General features: G+C 32.7%; 2 protein-coding genes across 5 annotated transcripts; both read right to left on the reverse strand.

Moving 5' to 3' along the window:
* Window positions 1-1,720: 1,720 nt before the first annotated feature.
* On the reverse strand, window positions 1,721-7,983 carry LOC124827603 (putative glucose-6-phosphate 1-epimerase). 4 transcript variants are annotated; one of them, XM_047300690.2, is made up of 9 exons: window positions 7,582-7,980; window positions 7,173-7,247; window positions 6,545-6,601; window positions 5,629-5,789; window positions 5,356-5,496; window positions 4,404-4,506; window positions 3,448-3,547; window positions 2,721-2,967; window positions 1,721-2,187 (listed from the first exon to the last, which is right to left on the reverse strand). In XM_047300690.2, the coding sequence occupies exons 1-8, from the start codon at window positions 7,699-7,701 to the stop codon at window positions 2,753-2,755; spliced, it is 972 nt and encodes a 323-aa protein (XP_047156646.1). In that variant the 5' UTR covers window positions 7,702-7,980; the 3' UTR covers window positions 1,721-2,187; window positions 2,721-2,752. The 4 variants fall into 4 exon arrangements, with proteins under 4 accessions (XP_047156646.1, XP_047156645.1, XP_047156644.1 ...); XM_047300689.2 differs by having other exon boundaries at window positions 1,721-2,170; window positions 5,356-5,789; window positions 7,582-7,983; XM_047300688.2 differs by having other exon boundaries at window positions 1,721-2,182; window positions 5,356-5,789; window positions 7,582-7,983.
* A 2,427-nt stretch (window positions 7,984-10,410) lies between these two features.
* Window positions 10,411-23,200, reverse strand: LOC124827604 (villin-4-like). Its single transcript, XM_047300691.2, has 24 exons — window positions 22,823-23,200; window positions 21,163-21,264; window positions 20,895-20,994; window positions 20,310-20,378; window positions 19,974-20,210; window positions 19,666-19,843; window positions 19,442-19,574; window positions 18,458-18,623; window positions 18,214-18,361; window positions 17,965-18,065; window positions 17,028-17,183; window positions 16,399-16,467; window positions 16,236-16,304; window positions 16,001-16,138; window positions 15,738-15,866; window positions 14,726-14,873; window positions 14,592-14,602; window positions 13,333-13,473; window positions 13,034-13,159; window positions 12,890-12,955; window positions 11,540-11,873; window positions 11,212-11,414; window positions 10,939-11,108; window positions 10,411-10,825 (listed from the first exon to the last, which is right to left on the reverse strand). The coding sequence occupies exons 2-23, from the start codon at window positions 21,216-21,218 to the stop codon at window positions 10,995-10,997; spliced, it is 2,892 nt and encodes a 963-aa protein (XP_047156647.1). The 5' UTR covers window positions 21,219-21,264; window positions 22,823-23,200; the 3' UTR covers window positions 10,411-10,825; window positions 10,939-10,994.
* Between the last annotated feature and the right edge of the window lie 538 nt (window positions 23,201-23,738).

Genomic DNA, 23,738 nt, shown 5'->3' on the forward strand with positions numbered 1-23,738 from the left:
TGTACATGCTAGAAATCAACAATGACGAGGCACTTGGAAGAGGATCAAATTCTGGGTCAAAGACTCAAATATCTCTATATTTGCATGTAAAATTGAAAGAAGTTGGGTTCAAGTTGTGTTGAGTTATCCATTTATTTAACTGTTATGGTGGTCTAGTTGTGCTATTATATATAGTATTATTACTTTTGAATGCTAACGAGAAATGAAGAGACAAAAAATTGATTGCCATAATCGTAGCGCAGACTTGGACTTGATAGAAAACTTTAGCAAGAAGGATGCATGTGTAAATTCTACAGTTTTCTCATCTCCTTTCTTGTGTGTCATATTATCATTACATTTTCCGAGGTAGAAGCAACGAATCAATCCGTGTCCTAGATTAATGAACAAAATATATCTCCTTCAAACATCATCACAAGTTGAATGCTGCCTATTCATAGATTAATCAATTGTTAATGTTTGGGATGACTTGATTTCCCAAAAATAAGGATTTAGTTTAATTTGAATAGTTAGTTATAAGTGTAGGCTACTATATTCTGGATAATAATATGAAGTTGATGAGTCCGCAAGCAAACATTTTCTAGATGGAATGGCATTTGAGAATAATTTACAGATATGTTTGATTCAAATTCAAACTGAAAAACAAATAGGACAAAAATATGGCTCAATAAGGCATTATAATAATATGATGATGAAGAATTACGCTAACCGTTCTTTATCAAGTCGGAGACTTAAACTGGTTGGTGCCATATAACATATTAATAACTAATATGCTGATTCCATAAAAAATCGGCTCTAATTAAAACTCATCGGTCAATTCAAATTTGGGTAGAAAATCTATTTCAACTGCTATTTGTTTTAATTTTTTACTTATTATAAATTTAATTTAGCCATTTTTAAAATAAATGAACATATATGTTTAACAAGTATGACATAAGAATAAATTTTTAAAACAAGTATGGCATAATTTATTTATTTTCACTCGAATAGTATAGCTATTTATATTAATATACTCTTTTTATCATCTTACTTTTTATATTTTCAAATTTTTGCCAATATATAAGTTAATTAAAATAATCAATAAAACTGAAGAATCATAATAGTGGGCCAAAAAGTAAACCAGAGAAAATGTGACAATGGGTGATTACAAAATCGAACCTTCCCATGTCAATTTTGACGACTTTATCACGTAAAAATAATATTTGTTTTAACATACTTATACTTTGGAAAATAAATCCATAATTTATCAAAAAGAAAGTAAAACCAAATCAAAACTTGTGAACACTTTTGAGAAGTAGGCACAATTTTCTTAACATTATATAAGAAAATGTTAATTTATTTCCATTTAATTGCGTATCGCAATTTAAACTACCCGAACAGAATATTAGGCCTGTATCAATTCGATAAAGACATGGCTTTAAAAAAATGTTACTCTTTGTCAGACTGAATATTCACTTGTAATTATTTTTATTCCTCGCTAAAAGCCCCATTTTCAGGCTTCTACCTGTGGCAGCCTTGGGACAACTTAAACCAAGAGATACGAAAAACAAATATAATATGCTGACAGCTGATCGAAGATGATGAAGAGGGAAAATAAAATAGGATACAAAATTTTAAACAGATATACATTACTCCCTCCATCCACCAAGATGATCAACAATGATTTGTAAAACATGTTTACAGGGCAAAGGCAGAACAAATAATTATTTAATTAAACATAGGATTATGTAACAAAATAACCAGAAATATTTAATCACTTGTCAATTGTTCTTCTGTCGTACACTCCTTTAGCATTATAAAATACTCTTAAAGGGTGTGTTCATTGCCCTATAACATTTAGAAAAAACAACTTACAGGGATTTAAAAACCCAAAAAACTACGAATTCAAAATGAATCCCTCTGGGTCTAGGCCATTCAACCCAACGTGAAAATCTGTTGAATTGCAGGCTGTAATTGCGATCTTCCATGGCATCCATGGCAACAACTGTGGCCTCCACAGCTTAATACCCTTTGTTCAGTTTGTCATCCATTACAGGGGAAAAAATAAAAGTTTAATAAAAATCTATCCAACATGAGTTCATCTGTCCACCACAGACTTAAATGAAACATGAAGGGGCAAAATTACTGAAGACACTTTCCTTTTTAACATCCCATAAATGTTGCAACAGGCTACCTGCAGATAAATCTTTCCTAAAGGATTATTAGTGACACATTTAAATGGATTAATACATGTATAAAAGACAACCGAGCAACTAACAGTTTTAATCTTTGATTAATAAATCATAATATCAAAGCCCAAGAAAACCAAATTTCAGAGCCAGGAGCTACTATTGATATGCATCAGCTTAAGCAATAATATGTCATTTGGAGAGGATAAAATTGTTGGCAAAAAGCCTGATTATTAAAGTATATGTAAGAAAAATAAAGATGGGCCCAAAGAGCTGAATGGAAGAGCCTCTATTAGTAAGACTTTCTCCTCTAACTATAGTAGCAAAGGTAGGACATATATAGAGGGTTGTGTATTAAGCAAAGTTGATTTAGAATGGTATATTACTTTCTTTCAATTACTCTCTGGATTTTAAATTGGTATCTATTAAATATCTACCCAAAATTCTTTTGTTTCCAAAATTTAAGGAGGACGAATGTAAGCCGAGGCTTAGGTCGTTTTTTATGGTAATATTAAAGGATATTTGCATTGAAATATAATAATATACGGTTATTACCTGTACAGGACACAGAACACAACAAAGATCATTCAGCTTCCCAGAAGAACTCTCTGGGGATCAAGTTGTCCACTGCAATAACTAGAGGGAACAGCTGAAAGCTCTAACCTTCCTTTCCATTCTTCTCCAGGTTTCAAGGTGATAGGCTTCTCAATAGCAGCAGCCTCTACACACAGCATATGCTTGTACTCATCATCACCAAAATCAGCCATGGCCTTTGCTTTCTTATCCCAAGGATTCCACACCACTACACAGTAATAATAAATGTAAACTTATGAAAAACTAGGCAGACGGTCACTTTAATTTGAACTTAGAGGCATCACAACTCAACTGTAATGAAATTATCTACTTCGGCTATCAATTTCCTATGCTTATGATTCTTCCAAGTTCATTATTACTAGCTTAAAAGGTCTTGAATGACTAGACTACAAATGTGCCGAGTTAAGTTTGGAAACTGTCATTGCCAGCTTAAATCATAATTTCTCGCAGAAGTCACTATCACCATAATGTTACACGCTATACCTTACAGTCTTAAATGAACATTTTAGACATAAAAATTAGAAGAGATATATTTTACACCTTATACCTCCTTCCGTTCTTGATCAAATACACACATATATGAAATACAATTTTGAATTAAAATATAAAATTAAAAATAATGGAAGTTCTAATCTGTACACTTATGAGTAACACTATTTCTATATAAGATGGACTTAATAATACGCACCAGCATCAGGAAGGCCATCTTTACGGACAACAAATGTTCTCTTTTTTTCATGATCAATAATTGCAATCTTTGTAGGAGTGCTGAGATATATCTTGTCCACCTATCATATCAAACAGAAGAATCATTTTAAAGTCAACAGAGTTCAACAAACATCAATATATCAGAATTGGCCACTTGATGTAGCCAGAATAGGTCAACTAATACTAGAAACCAGGTACAACCAAATGTAAACCAGATCAGGTACGTGTTTTTCTTTCTTTTGTTCCTTTTTCCAATTTTATTCTGTAAAGATGTGTTTCTTACGTAAATGGGTTGGGTTCAGCCAATACCCAGATACGGAATGGGTGACAGCATCAGCCAGAAAATACTCGGTAATTCCCCCCACCCTAGTACAGCACGTTAAAGAATGACAAGGTGGAAAAGAAATAAAAGATAGGCAAAAGAAATAAAAATAAATAAAAAAGGAATCAGTAGGGGAAAAGTAAAAAAGCAAAAAAGCTTAGGGGGATTGGGATGAAGAAAAAGAAACTAACTGTTTGTTTCTGTGAGTGATGAGATGAACGATACACATTTGCATCTCTTCATCCTTCCACATGTGCGCATCATGAACTCACACAAGTTGTCAAATCAAAAACATTGTTCAAAAAATGTGAAAGCCCACTTCTGGCATGAATTCAATACCACAAAAACATTTAAATTGATAAACAATTTAAAAAAAAAAAAACAAAACATACTTAAGAATTATAAATTGTTTGAATGTTCTATAGAACCAAGTTTCTGAGTCTATTACTTTTTTCAATTAAAAAAAGAAACTGCTCTTTTAAGTTTCATCTAAAGTATTTTTATATTAAAATTATTCAATTAATTCATTTTATGGAAATAAATCCAAATTGTACACTTAATATCAGTGTCTTGCTTCCTAAAACAAAAGAAAAGAAGGGAAAAACCAATCTTACTTCTGATTCAAACGTTAAAGCATCCCCCTGTTCAGTAAAACGTTCCTTGTTCTGCAAATTATCGAGATAATCCAAGGTCTCTAATCCCTCCACTCGAACTTCACTGAATTCATCCAAATAAACAAATAAGATGTTAATCCATTTTTAATTATAATAACATAAAAAAATCAACATACAGAAAGCCCAAAAAAAAATTAGAAAAAAGTCCATTGAATTAGAATTCAAACTACAGAAAAGCAAAACATAAGTAGATTTTTTATAAATACGACAAAAATTTCTAATTTCACCAACCAAAAAAGGAGAAACCTAATTAAGTATAAACAGAAATGTTTCAGCTTACACATAACATTTTGGTCAGGTACATATGCACCAAAAGTTAACTTGGATAACGTGATACCATTTGCATGTTGAAAATTTCATATAGGTAATAACAATAGCTTATTATTTTACACTGCGGCACTGAAAATGTATATATCCATACTCCATAATCATATTACATTGTTTTTACTAGCTTACAATCTTCATTGGAAAAATGTGATAAAAAATTTCTTAGGGACCAAAAGAAAAATCCAAAAATATATTAGCAGCAATTTTAAAATCGAAAAAAAATTTCAAGAACAAAATACAAAAGAAAAGAGGGCCATAATCAAGAAAAATTTAAGAGGTGGCAAAATAAAAAGCCAAACATATTCCAGGAATCAAAATTATATTTAAACCTAATAATTATATGGATAACTACCCAATGCTACAATCTTGGTAACAAAATTCACCAATTAATAATAGGATAGTCCATTACAAAATTTGTGAAATGTCATCACTGAAATAGACAAATAAAGTTTGCAAGTTTATAGTAGCAAGTTGTTAAATGTGACAACAGTATTAAGTTATAAATGTAAAACAGAACACTAGCACTAAACTGTGATAAAGTGTCAAACAAGCATACTGCACTAACCTTATGTCTGATACAGAGAAATATGTATGGTATGCAAAGGTGAATGAAAATGGTTTTCCCTCGCTATTTGTGTTCCTGATCCGTGATGTCAACATCAGATCTCCTCCTGGTCCCAAAGCTATCCGAAGACGGTATTCAAAACTACAAACAAACAGAAAGGTATATAATAACATAAGGAAACATAATATACCCAATTCAAAATATGAAATAAGCAGGTTTAAAAAAATGTAGTTAAAAAATAAACATAGACAACATATTAAATATTTTTTGTACCTGTGAGGCCAATTTTTTGAGTCTTCTTCAGAGGTCTTAAGTATCAAATCAACAAAGGCTTTGCTCAACGTATTTGTTGGAAATGGAGGAGGATCATCATCAATGCTCCACAATCGATTTCTAGCAAATCCATGTTGGTCGAGGGTGCCAAGGCCTCCAAACTGAAAACAGAGGGCAATTTTCTATGATCACGGGTCATCTTGAATGATATGATCATAACACAGTATTTTTGAAAATCCATTTACAAATTAGATGACATTCAGAAATAGACTGTAGAAACTTAAATTACTGGATTTCAATTTTTTATTGATCTAGCATTTATTTATGATTTGCAGATTGAGTTTGATCAAAAGTGTAATAAAATCTAGAAGGAAAATGGATTTTTAAATACAAATTACTCTTTTGGTATTTTATTTAAAGAAGTGGTGTTAATAATCAGAATAGTGGTTAACATGCCACTGGGGATATCCACCCAGCATGCATGATCAACCACGTGTAAATATGTTTAATTCTTTTTCCAAAAAAAGTGATCAAGCGTATATGAATGTGATTGCATACAATTAAGATGCCTCACAAGCAAATAATAGTGTTGTGATGTTATTCAAATGTCCAAGGATGATTAACTTTTCCTCCCAAATGGCTAAGAGTAAACAAATCTGTGTGTAAAACCATCAATTTTAACATTAAGTTGTCGATAGTATTATGAGATTATGAAATGTCACAAGTGGTTATCTTTAAAAAAGTATTAATTAATTTTAGAACATCAATCCATAAGTTTTAAAAGATTATTTGTGAGCCATTAACAATTCACCTCTAATCCCTCTTCTTCCTTTCTCCACTTTTTTTACCTCTTCTAAATATGCATTATGATGACAAAAACAATAATGCAAAACAAAATTATGTAAGAAGTACATACTTGAGGAAAACAAATTGGAATCCCTCCCCGAATTGCCTTTGGAGGCTTAAATACAGCCTGCATAAGGAACAAATAACGGTAAATAATATGGATTATAGCTTATCTAATCAACAGAAACACTCAACTTGAAAGTATTCAAAACCAGACTGACATGGACAAATTAATTTGCTCAATATGATTTACTGATATTGTAGAAAATATTAAATAACAAGGAGTTCCAACATTTTATATAGTACATTATAATCATGATAGAAATTCACACATTTCCTAGCCAATTTAGAGAAATTAAATCCACCTCAAAATCAGAAACGGGGTTAGATGTTAATGTGCCATAAAAACAAATCAATATCTTGAACCATAGAAAGCTCCCACAGTTATGAGAAGTCAAGCAATTACTTCCGATCACTCAATGTACAAACGAATTCAACGGATAACAAGACTTAACAAACCAATCCAGATCAATAGCACAAAATTCGTATTTTATCGTCTTCATTCGGTCACAACAGCACATAATGGGAAAAAAAAACAACACCTATTGAAACTAAAACGCGACGGCCTAAATAACGGAATTAATGAACTAGCAACAAGAGATGGAATACAAACACGTTCCATCATACTTTATACACACCTTACTACTGAGAAACAGTAATTCCTCGCCATGGTCGTTCTTCCACGACGTCACGTGTGCACCGTACAGATACACCTGAACAAGATTGCAACGCAAACGTCAGAATCGGACAGTGCCAGAAACAGAGACAGTCAGTTTTTCTTCATCATTCCCCTAATTCTATGATTTATATAATCGAAAACCAGTGCTCGAAGCCAGATCAAGCATCCTAAGCTAAATAAGCGCGATATCAGTCCACAAAAACCTAAACCTCCAGATCCGAATCAATTCTCACAAGATCAGCACTCAGTGGATCGAAACCGCAAATGAGAATCGACGAATGCGACGCGAAAAGTGGAAAACAATAAACGGAATCAGATCAAGGAAGAAAAACGAGAGACGCGTTTTGAAAGGAATAAGTAGCGATTACCTCGGCGGAGGAGCCACGCGATTCGCGGAGGACAATCTTGTCAAGGCCATTGACTCCTTTGCAGAACTCAACATAAGGCGAAGAAGAAGGTGCAGAGGTTTTTTCCTTTTCGCCACTCATGATAACGTAACAATAATAATAATAATCACAATAATAATAATAATAATGTTAATGATAGTGCCTAAAAGTGCGCATGCTTCGCTCTATCGATTCTGAATATATATATATATAGTAACAGAACAAAATAGTAAAATCCCTTGATTTCACGAATTTTGGATCGCTCGTTCTCAACTTCACCGCCACTTCTCATAGACGAAGCTACGCTTTTTTGTTTCGTTCCTCGGACACTCCCCCGAGATCCTCTCACCTTGGGTGTACGCGCAACCACACCTCTAAACTTTGTTTTGAAGTAAATAAATAAAACTAAACTTAAAGGTCCTCAAAATTTACAATTTAAATATAAATATTTTCTTTTTCTTAATTTCATAATTACCTTGTTCTTTTATTGCATATTTATTTATATGACTTATTACTATTTTTGATAAATTCATTTACTTTTAATGAATATAAACATTTACATAAAAGCTATGTTTTGGTCTCTATAATTAATATAGTTAATTAGATATGCCATGGATGATAGAGGGTTAAAATGATTGACACGAATTCCTAACATTATGCATGATATTAACATGACAAATGATAGGGACCTAACAGTATGACATTATTGAAAAATAATTATATAATTTATGTAAATGCTACTTTACGAATTAGTTTTTATTAATACGAAAATATTGTTTAGTCCTATTCTTCTTTAATTTTAATTTTGGTGAGAGAAGACTCATGTAAGTATATCTAGTCCGATCCACGTAATGAAATCATATAACTTTTAATCTAATCTTTAATTGAAAATATGGAAACATTGAATTTGTAAACTATTTTTAACACTAAATACTTGAATATTAGATTGGTACGAATCTCTATCACAAAACCTGTAACCATTGTTAATCTAGGGAGTTCGAATCACAAAATCATCCATTAATCCACCAGATTTGAGTTTTGTTCCTTCAAACCCAAGGATATAGGGTACAACCATTAGAACAGATCTCATTCAAAGGTTGTAATGAAATAAGATTGAAAATCAATAATTTTATAAATAATTTAAAATATTTAATAATATAAGATTAAAAATAAAAAGTTATATGTGATTTAAAATGATAAAATAAATTATTTCGATAAAAAAAAACTTAAAATAAATTGAAATTCTAAAATTTATAAGAATAATTGGATTAATTGAAGTGAGATAATTTTAAATCTTGTTTAAACTAAAAGTTTGTAATTCTTCATATTTTTATATTTATATTTTTTTTATTATCTCCTCAATTCGATTTGACTTGACTGAGAGTAAAACATTGTTAACTTAATTATTGTTTAAGTAACATGATATTAACATTGTTTAATATTATTTTTTTAATTCATAAAAATGATTTTCTTTTCTTATATACATATAAATAATTAGTTTAAATTTTGTTATTATATATATCAGTAAGAATTATAATTATAATTATAATATTTTTGTAATTCTAAATGAGAATTTTAATATTATTTTAACATAATTTTTACTATTAATGTTTAATTTTATATCATATTTATCTTTAAGGGTACAATAGTAATTATCTAATTTTATCTATTAGAATATATTTTTAATCTATTATATTTATTATATTATACATAAGTTTTTCTTTCATCAAGTTTTTCAAATTCTTTGATTCAAACAACAACACAATTTCTTCTCCATTTTTCTAAATCTATTCAAAAGTTATTTTTCAAATTCTCTCTCCAATCCAAACACTACCAAGTATATCTAAGAAATAGTTATCTTCTTTCGAAATCAAGCAACACGTAAGCTATTTTCATCTATTAATGACATAAATGTTCAAACATAGATAACAAAATATAATGTCAATTTTTATTTATTTATTTCCATTTTTTATTATTTTATTGTGTAACCGACCTTAAAATACTCTAATATTGAATTTCTAAGAATTTACCAATGCCAATAACTTATTATTTTAATTATGAGTTGTTGGTATACGTTAGAAATCACTACTTAATTTTTGGAGAGAAAAGACACCTCATGAGTAATATGATAAAAAAAAATTACTAAAAAATGAATTTTAAGTAAAATATAATTTTATAAAATTGATTTGTAAAATAAAATTTGTATATCCTTATATATTATAAAATTATCTTATCTCTAATTAATATAAAATTTTAAAAGGAGAGAACACCTTATTGTGTTTCAAAATGTCTCTCTTTTATTTTCTATTTTTTTTAAAACGTATATAAATATGACTTCAGTTTAATTTCTGAGGTCATCCTTGTTTTTTAATTCTGGAATCTAACTTTCTACAGAAAAAGAAAAAAAAAACTCAAATATAAAAAGCGCTACTGGAAAATAATTTGACAATAAAAATGGCGATGGGTGTAGATAGCAAAAATGGAAGGTTCATATTCCAACAACTATTTGATCGAGTCAAATTTCTAATCTAATCCCCTATAATCCGGAAGTACTTTTCATTCTGTGAGCTTTGGTCACTTTTATTCATTTAAAACTCATGAAATATAATTGAGCCCGAATTTAGATTTGCCAAACTGAGGAACTTCGATTAAATTGCGGGAAATCATGGTTTCCCTAACTGTAAGGAAATTAGATTGTGTACATGAGATTCAACATCAAGTCTATCGCTACTACAAGACCACATAAAATTGACAAAGTTAACTTGTTACATGTATATTATTAAGCAGAGGAAATCTGGTTCGAAAGTGCAATTGACAAAAAAGAATCACACTTTATTTCCAAAACAAATTACGAGTTGACTGACTGTTACACTCACTGTACACACTTCATCCTCAATATCAATACAACCTAAGTAGACCGAATTTGCAACCCAGATTGCGATACCAAAACAATTTAAATTAAAAAATAAGATGAAGACTAACATGAGACCCCAAAAATAACAAAAAATAAAAGCAAGCTCACAAACAAACTCTGGCCTATAAAATTAATGCCACACGCTAACTCAACAAAGAAATAACCCTAAACATTCAAACCATTGGAAAGAGATGGGAGAGAGGTGGAAAATCTCTAGTTTCTCTTCATGAAAAGTTTTTTGGGAGCAGATGCAGCTATGCTAAAAAAAACACTGATGCTGTCCCCTTTTACTTCCACATGTTTAATTCCTCACTGCAAAACAGAATAGCTCCGTTAAGGTCTAAGACAGACACTACAAGAACTAAACACAAAAATGTCAACGAAAGAAAGAATAACTAAAACTTTATAATCAAAATTTATTCTACCTGCAACTTAAATAAACTGTAGGGAGCTGACAGAAAGCTAAGTAAACTTTCAAGAATCAGAATAACTGAACAGCCATTTTGAGTTTGTTTTGTTTCCATTTGGGCAACTTGTAAAAGGCATCCTTGGACATCCCAAATTTCTCTTTGAACTCCGCAGATGATAGATAAGTCTGTATACATCATTGCACAAATAAATGAAATTTTAATTGCAAAAATAAAGTACACAACAAAAGGATGAAAAACAAGTAGGGAAGAGATTTTATAGCCAGATACCTCGCGCTTAGTGATATCAATACTTGTTACAGGATCTGTGGATGTTATTTTAAGGCGTTCATACGGATGAATCACAAGCCCTTCCTCGTCTTCAACTTCATTCTCTTTCACATCTTCCTGTATGGTAAGAGATTCAACTCTGGTGCCCACAGAATTCTCCTTGTCAATTTTTTCAGGGTTTGGTTTAGGCATTACTGGACTCACTTCACATTGCAACAACCAAATAAACAGAAAGCATATTTTTAAGTAAATTATAACACTAAAAGCATTACTCAAAGCAGGAGAGGGAGAGGGAGAGGGACGTTCAATTATCTCATCTATTGTTTACCTTTAAGTGACCGAGGTATCATAGTTTCCCGTGCTGAAGGTGGCTGTTCAAAAGAAGAACTAAGTGCAGCTATGGCTGCAGATTTTGGTGCCAGTATTGCAGAGTCTGGTGTCACGGATTTTGGATAGAGCTTTCTAACTACTGGAGGCGGGGTTGAAAGGTTCCTAGCATTAGGATTCTCGAAAGTAGCTGCCAGAGCATTAAAGGCTGGAGACCTGCCCCTCACACGAACACGATCAGGGCTGACAGACATGCTGCGGGATGAACGCTGGGATTTATCTGGCACACTACTTGACCTTCCCCCATAAGATACCGGTGTTCTCCGTTTGGGTTTCTGAAATATACAAGGTGTTCAACAACCAAAAAGAAAAAAAAAATGCAAATAGAAACAAAAATACACTGAAGTATTCTTCCCTCCAAAGTCGCAAGGCAGAGCGGATTAAAACATCAATCAGTAAGATCAGAGGTTAAAGTGTGAACCAGTTACATTAGATCTATATCATGAAATAAGTATATCTGAAACCCACTCAAATTTGTATCCATACTTAATCGAGGATCAGAATACACATGTCCTAAAAGTAATATAGTGTTATATTTTCTCATGCATGTGTAGCTCAACTGGAACTGGCTGAATCTTTCATTTCAAATCTTGGGGGCGGTATTGATGCTGGACAATTGACCCACCCAATCATTACTCAAATCATTTTTTCTTCCCTAAACAGTAGATATGCGTAGATTAATAATTTTCTTTATAAGAATACACCTGTGATTTTTATTTTCTTTATAAGCATACACTTCGATAAACCTGAGATCTTTATTTTCCAAACAAACAGCCCACCTAAATTTACTTTCCAAGTATCCTACATTTATTATGTAGCATTAGGAAAGTATGTATAGAAGTTTCTAATAAGTAAATAAAAGATTAGGCTATAATTTGTTGCAGAAAAGAAACAGTCTTCTTTCATAAAATAATTTTCTGTTCTTTTTTTTAGTGGAACTATTAGAACATTTTTTACCACCCTTATGAATTTAATTTATGTATATGATAGGCACTGAATATGCAAAATGACTACACTATATTGACTACAACATTTTCCACACAACCTAAATTAGCAGCAGTTATAATGGATCCTTAAAATTGAATGTGCTATTGTACCAACAATAATTTACTACATAAAAGGGGTCACGAAAAATCCATTTTAAGTTGAATCAGAATATCATTCCCTGTTTTTCTAACAAGTTAATAATAGTGAAAATTTGACTTTTTGAGTTAGAATAAATATTTTAAGCAAGGAACATTTAATTAGTAATTAGTGATTGTAAGACGGGAGCAGGGGGAATATGCCTTACATCCAAAAGGGGAGCACCCCCACTTTTCACAAGCGTTAGCTTCCTTTGGAATGAGTTTCCCAGCATCTGCAAAGTAAAACGAATTGCCAATAGTCAGGATTTTAAAACGACAAGTAGTCATATCAATATTACATGAGAACTTACAGCAGATTTTGCAGAATCCCATTTAAAGAAGCGCGTGAAAAAAGGTGGCTCACTCCCTTCCATGATAACATAAATTGGAGCTACACGTGATAACTTTTCTAGAAGAAAATCATGCTCAAGAAATTTCTGTTCAAAATTAAAAAGAAGTCAATATATCCGTGCACGACATGTGATGTTTAAGACACAAGAATGCTTTAGTAAAGTCTATCGATTTTCTAATGATACATATCGAAGTCTTCAAAACACTACCCACTAAATTATAGTAGCATGTTGAAAGCTTCCAGTAAAACCAGTCATACCTCGCCAATTGTTAGAGCCTGCAATCTACTTTTGGGGTCAACCTGCTGTCCAACCCAGACAAAGATTTCCAAATGACAATCCAAGATGAAAATGTCTTCTGTCATCAAATCATCCTGGGAGAAGTTGTATACCTCTGTCACCTGAAAATATTGCTTGGAATTAATGCATTGTAGCAGAAAATAATCCAAGTAATTTATCATCATAAGCAGCATAGCCCACTGAAGTAAATTAACCCTAAAGAATTCATGAATGTGCTTGTAATTTAAGCTAAGGTTTCAAAAAAGTATTCCATAGCTCATTGGCCAGACTCAACCTTCGCCAGAGTACATTCTAAAGGAAATGGGAACCACTTTGCAGTGATCAAGCATATCTACTAAGTCCCTAAAACTTGATATTTACGTTGGTTTGAAGTATTTGCTCTATTTTTCTGCTCAAGTGCTCATTCTACGACTAATAATGTAAGTTTGACTTTGAATTATATTTGCTGCAATGTCATAATACGTGTCAAAACAGACATCTAATTAAGTAACCTGACTGTAATAGCACATAATAAACTAGCTTGGTGGCCCGTGCAATGCATGGGTTTATCAGTAAAGAGCTTGATCAGCCAGAAATGCATAAGAATTATTGTAGAAAGAGAAAAGTCAAACAAAATGGACACGTGACATATGACAATAGGAGAAAGGGATGCTGGAATCAAGGAGCAAGGCTTGAATATGAGGACAGACAAAGAGATTGAGGATGAGAGGTCACTAGGGAAAATAGTCAATGGACTTAGGGTTTGCTTACAAGCTTAGGCCTTGGAGATAGTTCACTGCTTCACCAATATCTGTCCTTGTTTTATTCTCATACTTGTCTTTACATTTTCTTCTTCAACTCTTACTTTTGTAACAGTTGCAATGCTCCCCAATTTTCATACTGATCATTCATTGATATCATCACTAATCAATTTTCTCAGAGTTTGTGTCTTTCAAACTTTATTTAATCCCTGTCTGGGTCTTATCGCTTACATTTTCCAACAGTATCAGGCTGATCAAACTAGCATCTATTTTAATAGAAATAATGTGTCACTTGTGTTTATGAAAATTGTCACTAAGCTTTTACTTCTGACAAGCGACCAGACAAGTTATAAATAATATATTTTTTGAGGCAAGGTATGAAGTTATAGTTTAATGCACCTTAATACACCATTGCATCTCCATAAATTCCAAAACCATGTATGCAGAAACTAGAGCTTAAGATCAGTGGTTATACTCACCTTTAAATTTCCTGCACATTGCCCAGTCAGGTATTGGAAGAAAACCATCAAAAGCAAGTCAGCTCTTTGCCTTCAGAAGGGGGATGGGAAACACAGATAAATATTAGTTTAGCAAGCAAAAAACTATCTCTTACCTTTTGAGAAGTGACAAGAAAATAGGTGAGGATCACTTTCAGCCTCTCTAACGATCTTTTGACTGGGATACTCTGATTTTCCTCCTAACAAATCCCAAAATTGTTCAGATTCAGAACCTTCCCTCTGTGGTTTGGATTGTAAATTTGGCTGCAGAAATTGGTAGCATATATAAGAACCAGATAAACAGATCTAAAATATATTTAACGTGAAGGTAAATATACTCTCCCCCATTCGAAAATTCCAGTTACATTGTCACCCTCTCTAATTTTAGAAGCTACACTCTCTTTGCTTAAGAGATAAAATGTGCTACATTGTAGTCCATTTTAAGGCAAACAGACCCTATAGTGAAAGTGAGAAACCACAAACAACCCTCCTAGGGACATATTTCTTCAATGAAACTTTTAATGTCACTAGCAACTACTTTAGAACATCCTATTATTGGTTTAGAATCTTTAGAAAATGAAATAATATTTTAAACATTTCTGAGCTTTGAATTGAAACTAAACCCAAAATCAGCATTTCATCCTTCAATGTCCTGAAGTTGAAAGACCGGAAACTAATTGCCAATGATGTGAGAATCACAAAGAGATAAAATAAAAGACTGTCCTAAAGCATTTATCGGGTAGGAAGAGTAATTTAGTCAATTAATCCCTTTAAAAAATTTGAAAGATTAGAAACTTAAATTTCACATAGATGAGTAGGCTAATATAATATTTCTTTCAATATCAATATAACTTCCAAGTGCTGGTATAAATGCATCCTTAGAAAATAGATTTAGATCTAACTCAACCCTACAAAACCAATTTGCAAAGAAAGATTTGTACTCACTCATATGCTATAATTTGGCCATATATTTAGTCAATGTGGGATTTACAAAAGATTTTATATCCTCCAATGTGTTATGGGAATAAATATAAATGTTCCAGATAATACATATATAATCTAGATATTTCTGATTAAATAGGATGTGTTCCTTATTTCTATAAGATATATCTTATGTAAATAACAAACCTTTATCAAATCCAGCATCCTCTCAACAAGTTCCTGGTCTTCTGCACTAGTAGAGTTTCCGGACCAAGTAAAGACAGCTGGCCCATTATGAAGTATGTAACAGTAAGAGGAATTCAAGGAAGACGCAACCTGATTTATACAAGAATATGAAAAAAAGAAAAAATTAATAACATAAATAAACTTGTATATTCGTGTGTGTTGCTGAACACAAAATGAGCGGATAAGCATATATAGCACTACTACAAAGAGAAATCAGGGCATACTGGTTCAACTTGTATCGCTTGCATATTATCTGGTCCAGAGCCTTGGATGCGGAACAATGCAACACCATTCTCATTGTATGTCTCATCAGGAATTTCCTTTCCAGCAATGTAAGCCTTGTATCCTTCACCAAGCCCACCCTAATGATTAAAGGAAAGAAAAGTAAAATGGTTAGTAATTTAAACACACGCTAACAAGAATAATTCAGTTCCCAAAGGAAAGAAGAGTAAAATGAACCTTAAAAACAATGAAGCTTTGAACGATAGAATGAAATTGAACTGGTTCATTGCCTTCATATATACGAGCCTACAGTTAATTAGACATGTATAATATCAGTAAGGAGAGAAATGAGTACAAATATATTTCTGATAAAAGAAAAGGACAATTTCCACAAAATTACCTGGCAAGCAAGAAACTTCATTGACTCAACCATTTTGCTTGCCAATGAGTTAGCTGAAGCTTGTTCTTCCTGTTTTTGACTAAAAGAGCTTGTAAACAATGCAGGCAATAGATTCACAAGACTCCAAAGGCAAATTTATAGCAAGTCTGAAACCAATTTCCTATGCATTTATTTAACATTTTCTAGTCCTAGAACAGTTATCAGTGCACAAATAGTATAGTCATATTTATAAAATATAGGTTAAATTAATCTGTGCAGGTTGATAGGTTCCTGTCCAGGACTATCTCTCATAAAAGCGTGAGATTTTAACATTTCTAAAAGTCCCTACGATTTAAAATGACAAATGACGCATGAAAAATTTTCAACAGGACCACTGAAAACAATAATTTGTTAGGTTCCAAAACAAATTCAATCGAAAGAATAGATAATATATGGACCCAATTATAGTTTTGAACTATAGGGACCAATCTAAGAATACCCTAAACATAAAGGGGCGAGCAGATTAATTTAACTGCTACTGTATCTTTTAGCTACAGTCTATGTGTGAGCATTTTGCCATTGGATTATTTGTCTATTTTAAAATAAAATCACATATAAGTGGAACTCGAATCAAATAATAAATACTTTACCTCAACACTATTTTTCCCAATCCACGTTCCAATAAGACAATCTTCTTTATCCTCTCCAGGATATGTATACTGAAAGATGTAGCAATCTCCACTATAAAATTTTGACTGATCAGAAGCTTGAAGAAGAATCTTTTCCTGACCATTCACGCGCCAAACCTGTGCAGTTAGAGTAGAGTAAACTATTGTCAACAAACAGAAGAAAAAAGGTAACGTTTAAAACTGTATCACACCATATCACCTCTCAAACCTAATAAAGAGAAGTAGAAATGAACCTTAATCTGCAAGCAGTAGAGGAGGAGAAGAACAAACCCTAATAGTGTTGTGTTTTGTTTATTCACACACAAAAACGACAATCAATGGCACCATTTTCGTTTAGAAAAAAATAACCCTTTGAACTCGCCAACTCAATGGCAAGCTCGCAAGTTTGGTTGAGATTACTGAGTTTGCAGCGAGCCAACAAACCCTGCTCCAAAATCAAGTTTGCTTATGATTTAACTCGAGCAAAGGTTATGAGAACATAAAGTCATACGTTTTTTTTTCAACACTCTTTTGATAGTCATGCATATACATTCTAATTTGCATATGAAGTGGTATGCTTCCAATACTACACTAAATCCTTTTCATAATCTTAAATTCACTTTTTTAAAGAGGATATCAAGCAGTTACTTATTTAGTTCAATATGAAAACCATGTAAGTCAAAGTTTAACATATTCCAGATGTATGATCGAATGCGGCTCTTTTGTACAAAACCACTGGGTATTCTGCTTCTCTTCTAGATTAGAGATAGTGCTTTCAAGGATCTCACAATAGTTCTAACAAATTCTCACATTAGCAGATATAAATTAAACGAGATATAAAACCATTAAGAAACTGAACAAAGTAAAGTTACATCAAGAAATATCAGTTTTGACAGATGATTTGCAACTAGCAGAGTACCTGCAAATGCCCTGTGCAATCAATGTGGGGTTGAGGTTCTTCCCTCACTGGATCAGCTTTCAACAAACCCTTCACATTAACTCCTTGGCGTTTTAGAAGAGCTACAAAGTCAAAAGCAATAAGCAAGGGGAAAAAACTGAAATATATTATTGTAACATTATCAATAATGCTGCTGATGACAAAATTTATTGTAATAAAGATCACTTTAGGCACAATAAGCTAATAGCTGTAACATTACTTAACACTTACCAGCTACCTTGCCACGACCATCTTCAGATACTGTCACATCAGTTGTCTGAGGCCAAGAATCAAATTTGGACCTGAACATTACTGTTTCAAATCCTTCTATCACACGAATTATTTGGGGTTTCAGTTTATCAATGCCTCTGACTAACTCCTGTTTTGGGGTCAAATGCAACAATAATCAAAAACATCCACCAAAACTAAACCTTATAGAAAAATGTTAAATGATACTATTAAAGAAATGTGTTACATCTGCAACTCCACTTGCACTTTTTCTTTCATCAAGAGAAGTATTTCTACCCATCCAGACAAACACTTCAACCCCACAATCAAGAATATAGCATTTATTTGTGTCTAGTAATTCTCTTTTCAAAGAATCAGCAGCCTCCACAGGTTCTGCCTGTCCCTTTTCAATGCTGCAAAATTGATAATCTTGTCAGAAATAGATTTTAATACACCAGATGAATTCCATCAGTGTACTGTCAAAATAATTATTACTTTAAAAATTCTCAGTATTATCTCATTTAGACCAAAAGTGTTGCAGATTTGCAAGTTTTAACAATAGATTAAAATACAGTCTCACACATCAAAAATGCATTAAAAACAAGGGTAGATTCTTCTTTGATCCTTCAACCTTGTGCCACGTGTGGATGAACTCAACCTTAAAGGCAGATAAAATATGTATCACTTCATATTTATGTGTGCAAAACCACTTACATCAAGAAAACCATCAAAAGATCATAGGAATCAGGAAATGTCACGTTAGTATATCTTACAGCAAAAAAACAAGTTTAAACCTCAAATACCACAAAACTGAAAACTAACCAGGCTTTTCCTACAAACTGTTTAAGATTTTCATTTAATCATTATATTATTAGACGTTAAAAATATTTTAATGGGTATCCTCTGCAAGTCACGTGTCATTGCAACCTTACTTCTTAGAAGTTTACTTGACATCAGGGTTTTACAGTCAAAGTGTGAAATAAGGGGAGTCTCATTTGGAGGAGAGGAAGGGGGCGTTCCATTTACACCTTTTCAAACGCTAAGATGCTAAAAATTAAAGAGTGTAACAAAAAAATTACCCTAAAACAATACGGGGAAGGAGAATACTAAATAGCATGTAAGCATCAATTATCTTCAACCAAATGACATTTTAACTAAAAAAAATAATGGAACAGACTGCAAGTTAAAAAAAACAAACAAATTACTAGGGATAAAACAGAAATAACATTACCAGAGCAGCTTCGGAGGGCTAGAATCAGTAGGCTTATCATCATCACCAGCTGTTTTTCTTGGAAGAGGAGCAAATCCCCCAAAGAAACCCCAGAATTCCCCAGTTTCAGGATCAGCCATCAACTTTCCATCCTCTACATGGAAGTGCGGGTATAGATATTCAATTCATAATAATCAGTAATAACCTTTAAATTTTAAAGCATCAAAATATATTTTTTCACTTACCAACAGCAGCCACATCACATTTTCCATCATGGTAGGTATCCTTAATATACTGTACAACTTCCAAAGCTTTAGCCCTTTCTTGGATTGATGAATTGGAACCATTAAATTGGAAAATTTTTGATTCAGTATCCAGAACAAAAATATCATCATGGTTCAGTGAAGCTCTAGCAAATGGAACCTATAACCAACATAAATTGTTACTCAACAAGAAGAAAATAATGTCTATATATATTCATGCATCCCATTCAATGAAAACAAATACAAACAACACTTAAACCTCAAAGGCAAAGGAATAAACTCAAACTTGCCTCTTTGACATGTACAACATGTTTTCCCCTGCATACAAACAACCGTGTCTTATGCTTTTCAGCCTCAGGATGTTTGAAACCGGAAGCAACTCCACCTTCTTGAGGGATAATACATGGTTTGAAATAAGACAGGAACTTTTCAGTTTCATGGCCTTGCACTTCACGATACTGAACAGCGCGTCCTCCGAGAGCTGCATCTAGCTCAACTGTTTTGATGGCTGCAGCACCAGCTTCATCCTGTTTTGAATTTACACTCATTAGGTAACATGCATATAAAATTACACCTAGCTTTAAACCAGAAAATATATACATATACGTATACAAGAAGAATGTTACCTGACTGGTGTCTTTACCAAGCCAGTAATGGACATCATGCCGCAAAGCACCACTTTTTGATGCAGTTGTCTACAAACAAAGTATCATAAAAAAAATAACATTCAGACTAATTAAAAACTGATTCATATGCAATGCAACTTTTTGAAGCAGTTGTCTACAAACAAAGTATCAGAAACAAAATAACATTCATACTAGTTAAAAACTGATTCATATGCAATGCAACTTTTTGAAGCAGTTTCCCACAAATAAAGTATCAGAAATAAAATAATATTCATACCAGTGAAAATTTGTTTCATATACAATGCAGTAAGCACAAGCAACTTACACAATGTGGCCAAAAAAAGTTCCACTGAATAATATGAAGAGATCTGAATCAATGTTTTCCAAAAAAAAATGAAGACGGAATTGATCTACATGCCATTACATAACAATATTGTGTTTGTCATGCCCCAACAACAATTACTTTTAAATTACAATGTTCATACAATACAATAAAATAAACAGAAATAGTAACTTTCTAAAACAGAATAAACCAACATGAGTATAACATAGCAAGAATGAATAAGCAATTTCAAAATGGCTAACCTTTAAGATCACATAGGAGTCTCCAGTGAAAAATTTCCCATAAGAGGACTTTGGAACAGGAACTGGATTAAAATTCTCAATACGCCATATCTCAAGTCCACTGTACATGGCTAAGGTAAATAATGCGCTGGGTACAGATCCAACATCAAAGCATCAAATTGAAAAAACATGGCATAACCAAATGAAACAGAAACCTTGAACAAATCTTCTACAAATGAAAATTTGATAAATAGTGAAAAGCACAATATGTAATCAAGTAGCAGGATACGCCTTTTGTCCAGCTCCCTGAAAAGCTGGATCCAGATCTCTCATGGAAACTGCCATAATATTCTTCTAGTAGCTAGAGTAAATATTGAAAAAAGAAATTGCCCTGAAGAAACCATAAATAATATAATGAATGGTAGAGAAATGTGAGATCAAACTAACAATTTTCCGGAGCTCTGATAATAGAGGATGAAAAAGGAAGTGCGAATGCTTCCCCAAACAATTTCAACAAAGAAATTCTGGCACTACAACTATTCTATTCAAACAGTATAGAAGTTTCTCAGCAATCGGAATAGTTTATACACAAGATCAGCACCGGTAACTGATTTGCAGGCGATGAGCAATAAAAGAAAAGGGAAAGAGCAGGCACGGCTAAATGTAGCTGTTACATATTTTGTTCCCTCTACCATTAGGAATTCCAAGTAAATAAAGAGCTTATTTACCTAAATTCATGTTTACAAGTTAAGAAAGATGTATCACAAAGAAAGAATAAGAAAAGGTACACATTCTTAAGCATTTCATTGTCAGCAACTAGACACTCCCTTCTGGTTGTTCACAAGCAGGTAAAGAAATTGCACTTTCAATAAGTACAAATGCCTTTTCATAGAAGTTTCTTAAAAACAGACAAAAGCATAACAGAAAAATGCATCTTGTGTCACCATGTCCGTCCTGCATACCTATCTAGTAGTGCTAATGATTTGATAGCCATCAATTGATACAAGTTTAAGTTATGTGATACGTACACGAAAAAACACATACATCCTCACTTTTGCAAACAACACAGCCTTTGCACTGCACTGAGCAAAATTAACTAATTCGAGGAGAATTGCCATTAGCAATTCTACTATTCTGAAAGAATTGCCTGATAATATCAAATCAGAAAACAGACAGAGAGAGAAAGAGGTGAAAGGAGCTAATATCTACCATTCAATCTTACATAGAATAAATTTAATTAAAATCAATCTCGATCGTCCAAATAAAAATGAATGGTCAAGATTAACTCATCATACCTATTACTCTCCCTAATAAAATATATAAACCACATAGGATAACTGTTCCAATGCCAAAGCAGCTTCAGAACCAAAGGCATCCAATGTTGAATTTTGTCAAAACAAGAGAAAGAAACCAAAATCCCAGAACCCTCCTCGTAGACGACACACCCCACCGCATCCGCGTGCCACGAAATGCACACACCCATGACAGATACCCATTCAAAAAAAACGCCACCGCAGTAACAATAAAGCACAAAGAAACTACCCGTATACCTAGGTAGTAGCTGACACGTATATCAAAAAATAATACGCCACACTATCACTTGACTAATCCCGAAAAACACGACGACGCCAAAAACGCTCAAACACTTCCCTGCGATGTCGTTCCATTCCCCAAAATCTCTAACATCAATATCTATGAATTTGAAAAATAATAATAATAATTAAATAAATAAACACACACAGAAGCAGCCAGCAGGCAGGCATACAGATTTTTCGGCATCCGAAAACCAAGAAAGAAAAAGAACGCAAAATCCGATTCAAGAAATAGATTCGGGAAATTCAAGTCCAATTGCACTTCAGACCAATCAGAAACAGATCGAAAGACACAAAAACAATAAAAACTGTCACTGAAAACCAATGTAACGAAAACGGATTGGAGGAGCTTCATACCTGGAGAAAGAAGAAGGAGAGATACAGCACCAATCGATTTTGTCGTAACAAAAAAACAATAAAAAAAAGCACAACCTCAAGCTGAGAAATCCGGAATCGCGAAATTGAAAAAATAATTTTAGAAAAAAAGTGAATGAATCGGAATGAATAGGAGACGCAGATCCAATGAGATGAGCAGAATTGGAGGGTTTTAGCGGCTGCAGACAACGGAAGGTAAAAGAAGGTGGCGGAAAGTGAGAAGAGGAAAGTGGGGACTGAAGAAGAAGAAGAAATGTAGAGAGAGAAAGAATATTTAGGGGGAAAAGAAAAGAAGATGAAGAAAAAATCAAAAAAGCAAACAAATGAGGTGTGAGAGAGAGAGAGTGTGTGTGTGAGAAAGCGAGGGAATGATGAAATGCCAGGCGTGCTTATCACTAACGGCAACATAACCCCAACCCCACACTACACCACACACATGAACTGTAAAACTGAGTTTTTAATATTTTTCTTTTCAGCATCCAAATTAAATAATTAATAAATTAATAATCTCCTTTTTTTAATTATTTTTTGGTTTCTGTTCTTGACTCGTCACACAAGTTGAATAATTACTTTGTGGGACAGAAGAAAAAAAAAAGTACTTATTGTAATGGTGATTGTTGTCTTTGTTGTTGTTTCCCACAGTCTGTGTCTCAGGTGTTACTTTGTAGCATTTTTTGCTCTTAGCACAACGATGTGTTACTGTTGGTGAAATTTGAACATTTTCTAAAAATAAGTGATTTTTTTTAATGTAGTGGTATGGAGTTAGATAGTAATTAAATGCAAATAATTAGGTTTAACATTAGAAGTTGAGTTGGTTTAGATAGAGTCGATAATTTGCTAATTATGTTCCGATGGTAAAAGCGATGATTTTTTTAATTTTAGGAAGAAAAATATGAAA

The sequence above is a fragment of the Vigna umbellata genome, chromosome 2, assembly GCF_029865625.1.
Source record: "Vigna umbellata cultivar VRB3 chromosome 2, Vumbellata_1.0, whole genome shotgun sequence".
In the NCBI taxonomy this organism is placed as follows: domain Eukaryota; kingdom Viridiplantae; phylum Streptophyta; class Magnoliopsida; order Fabales; family Fabaceae; genus Vigna; species Vigna umbellata.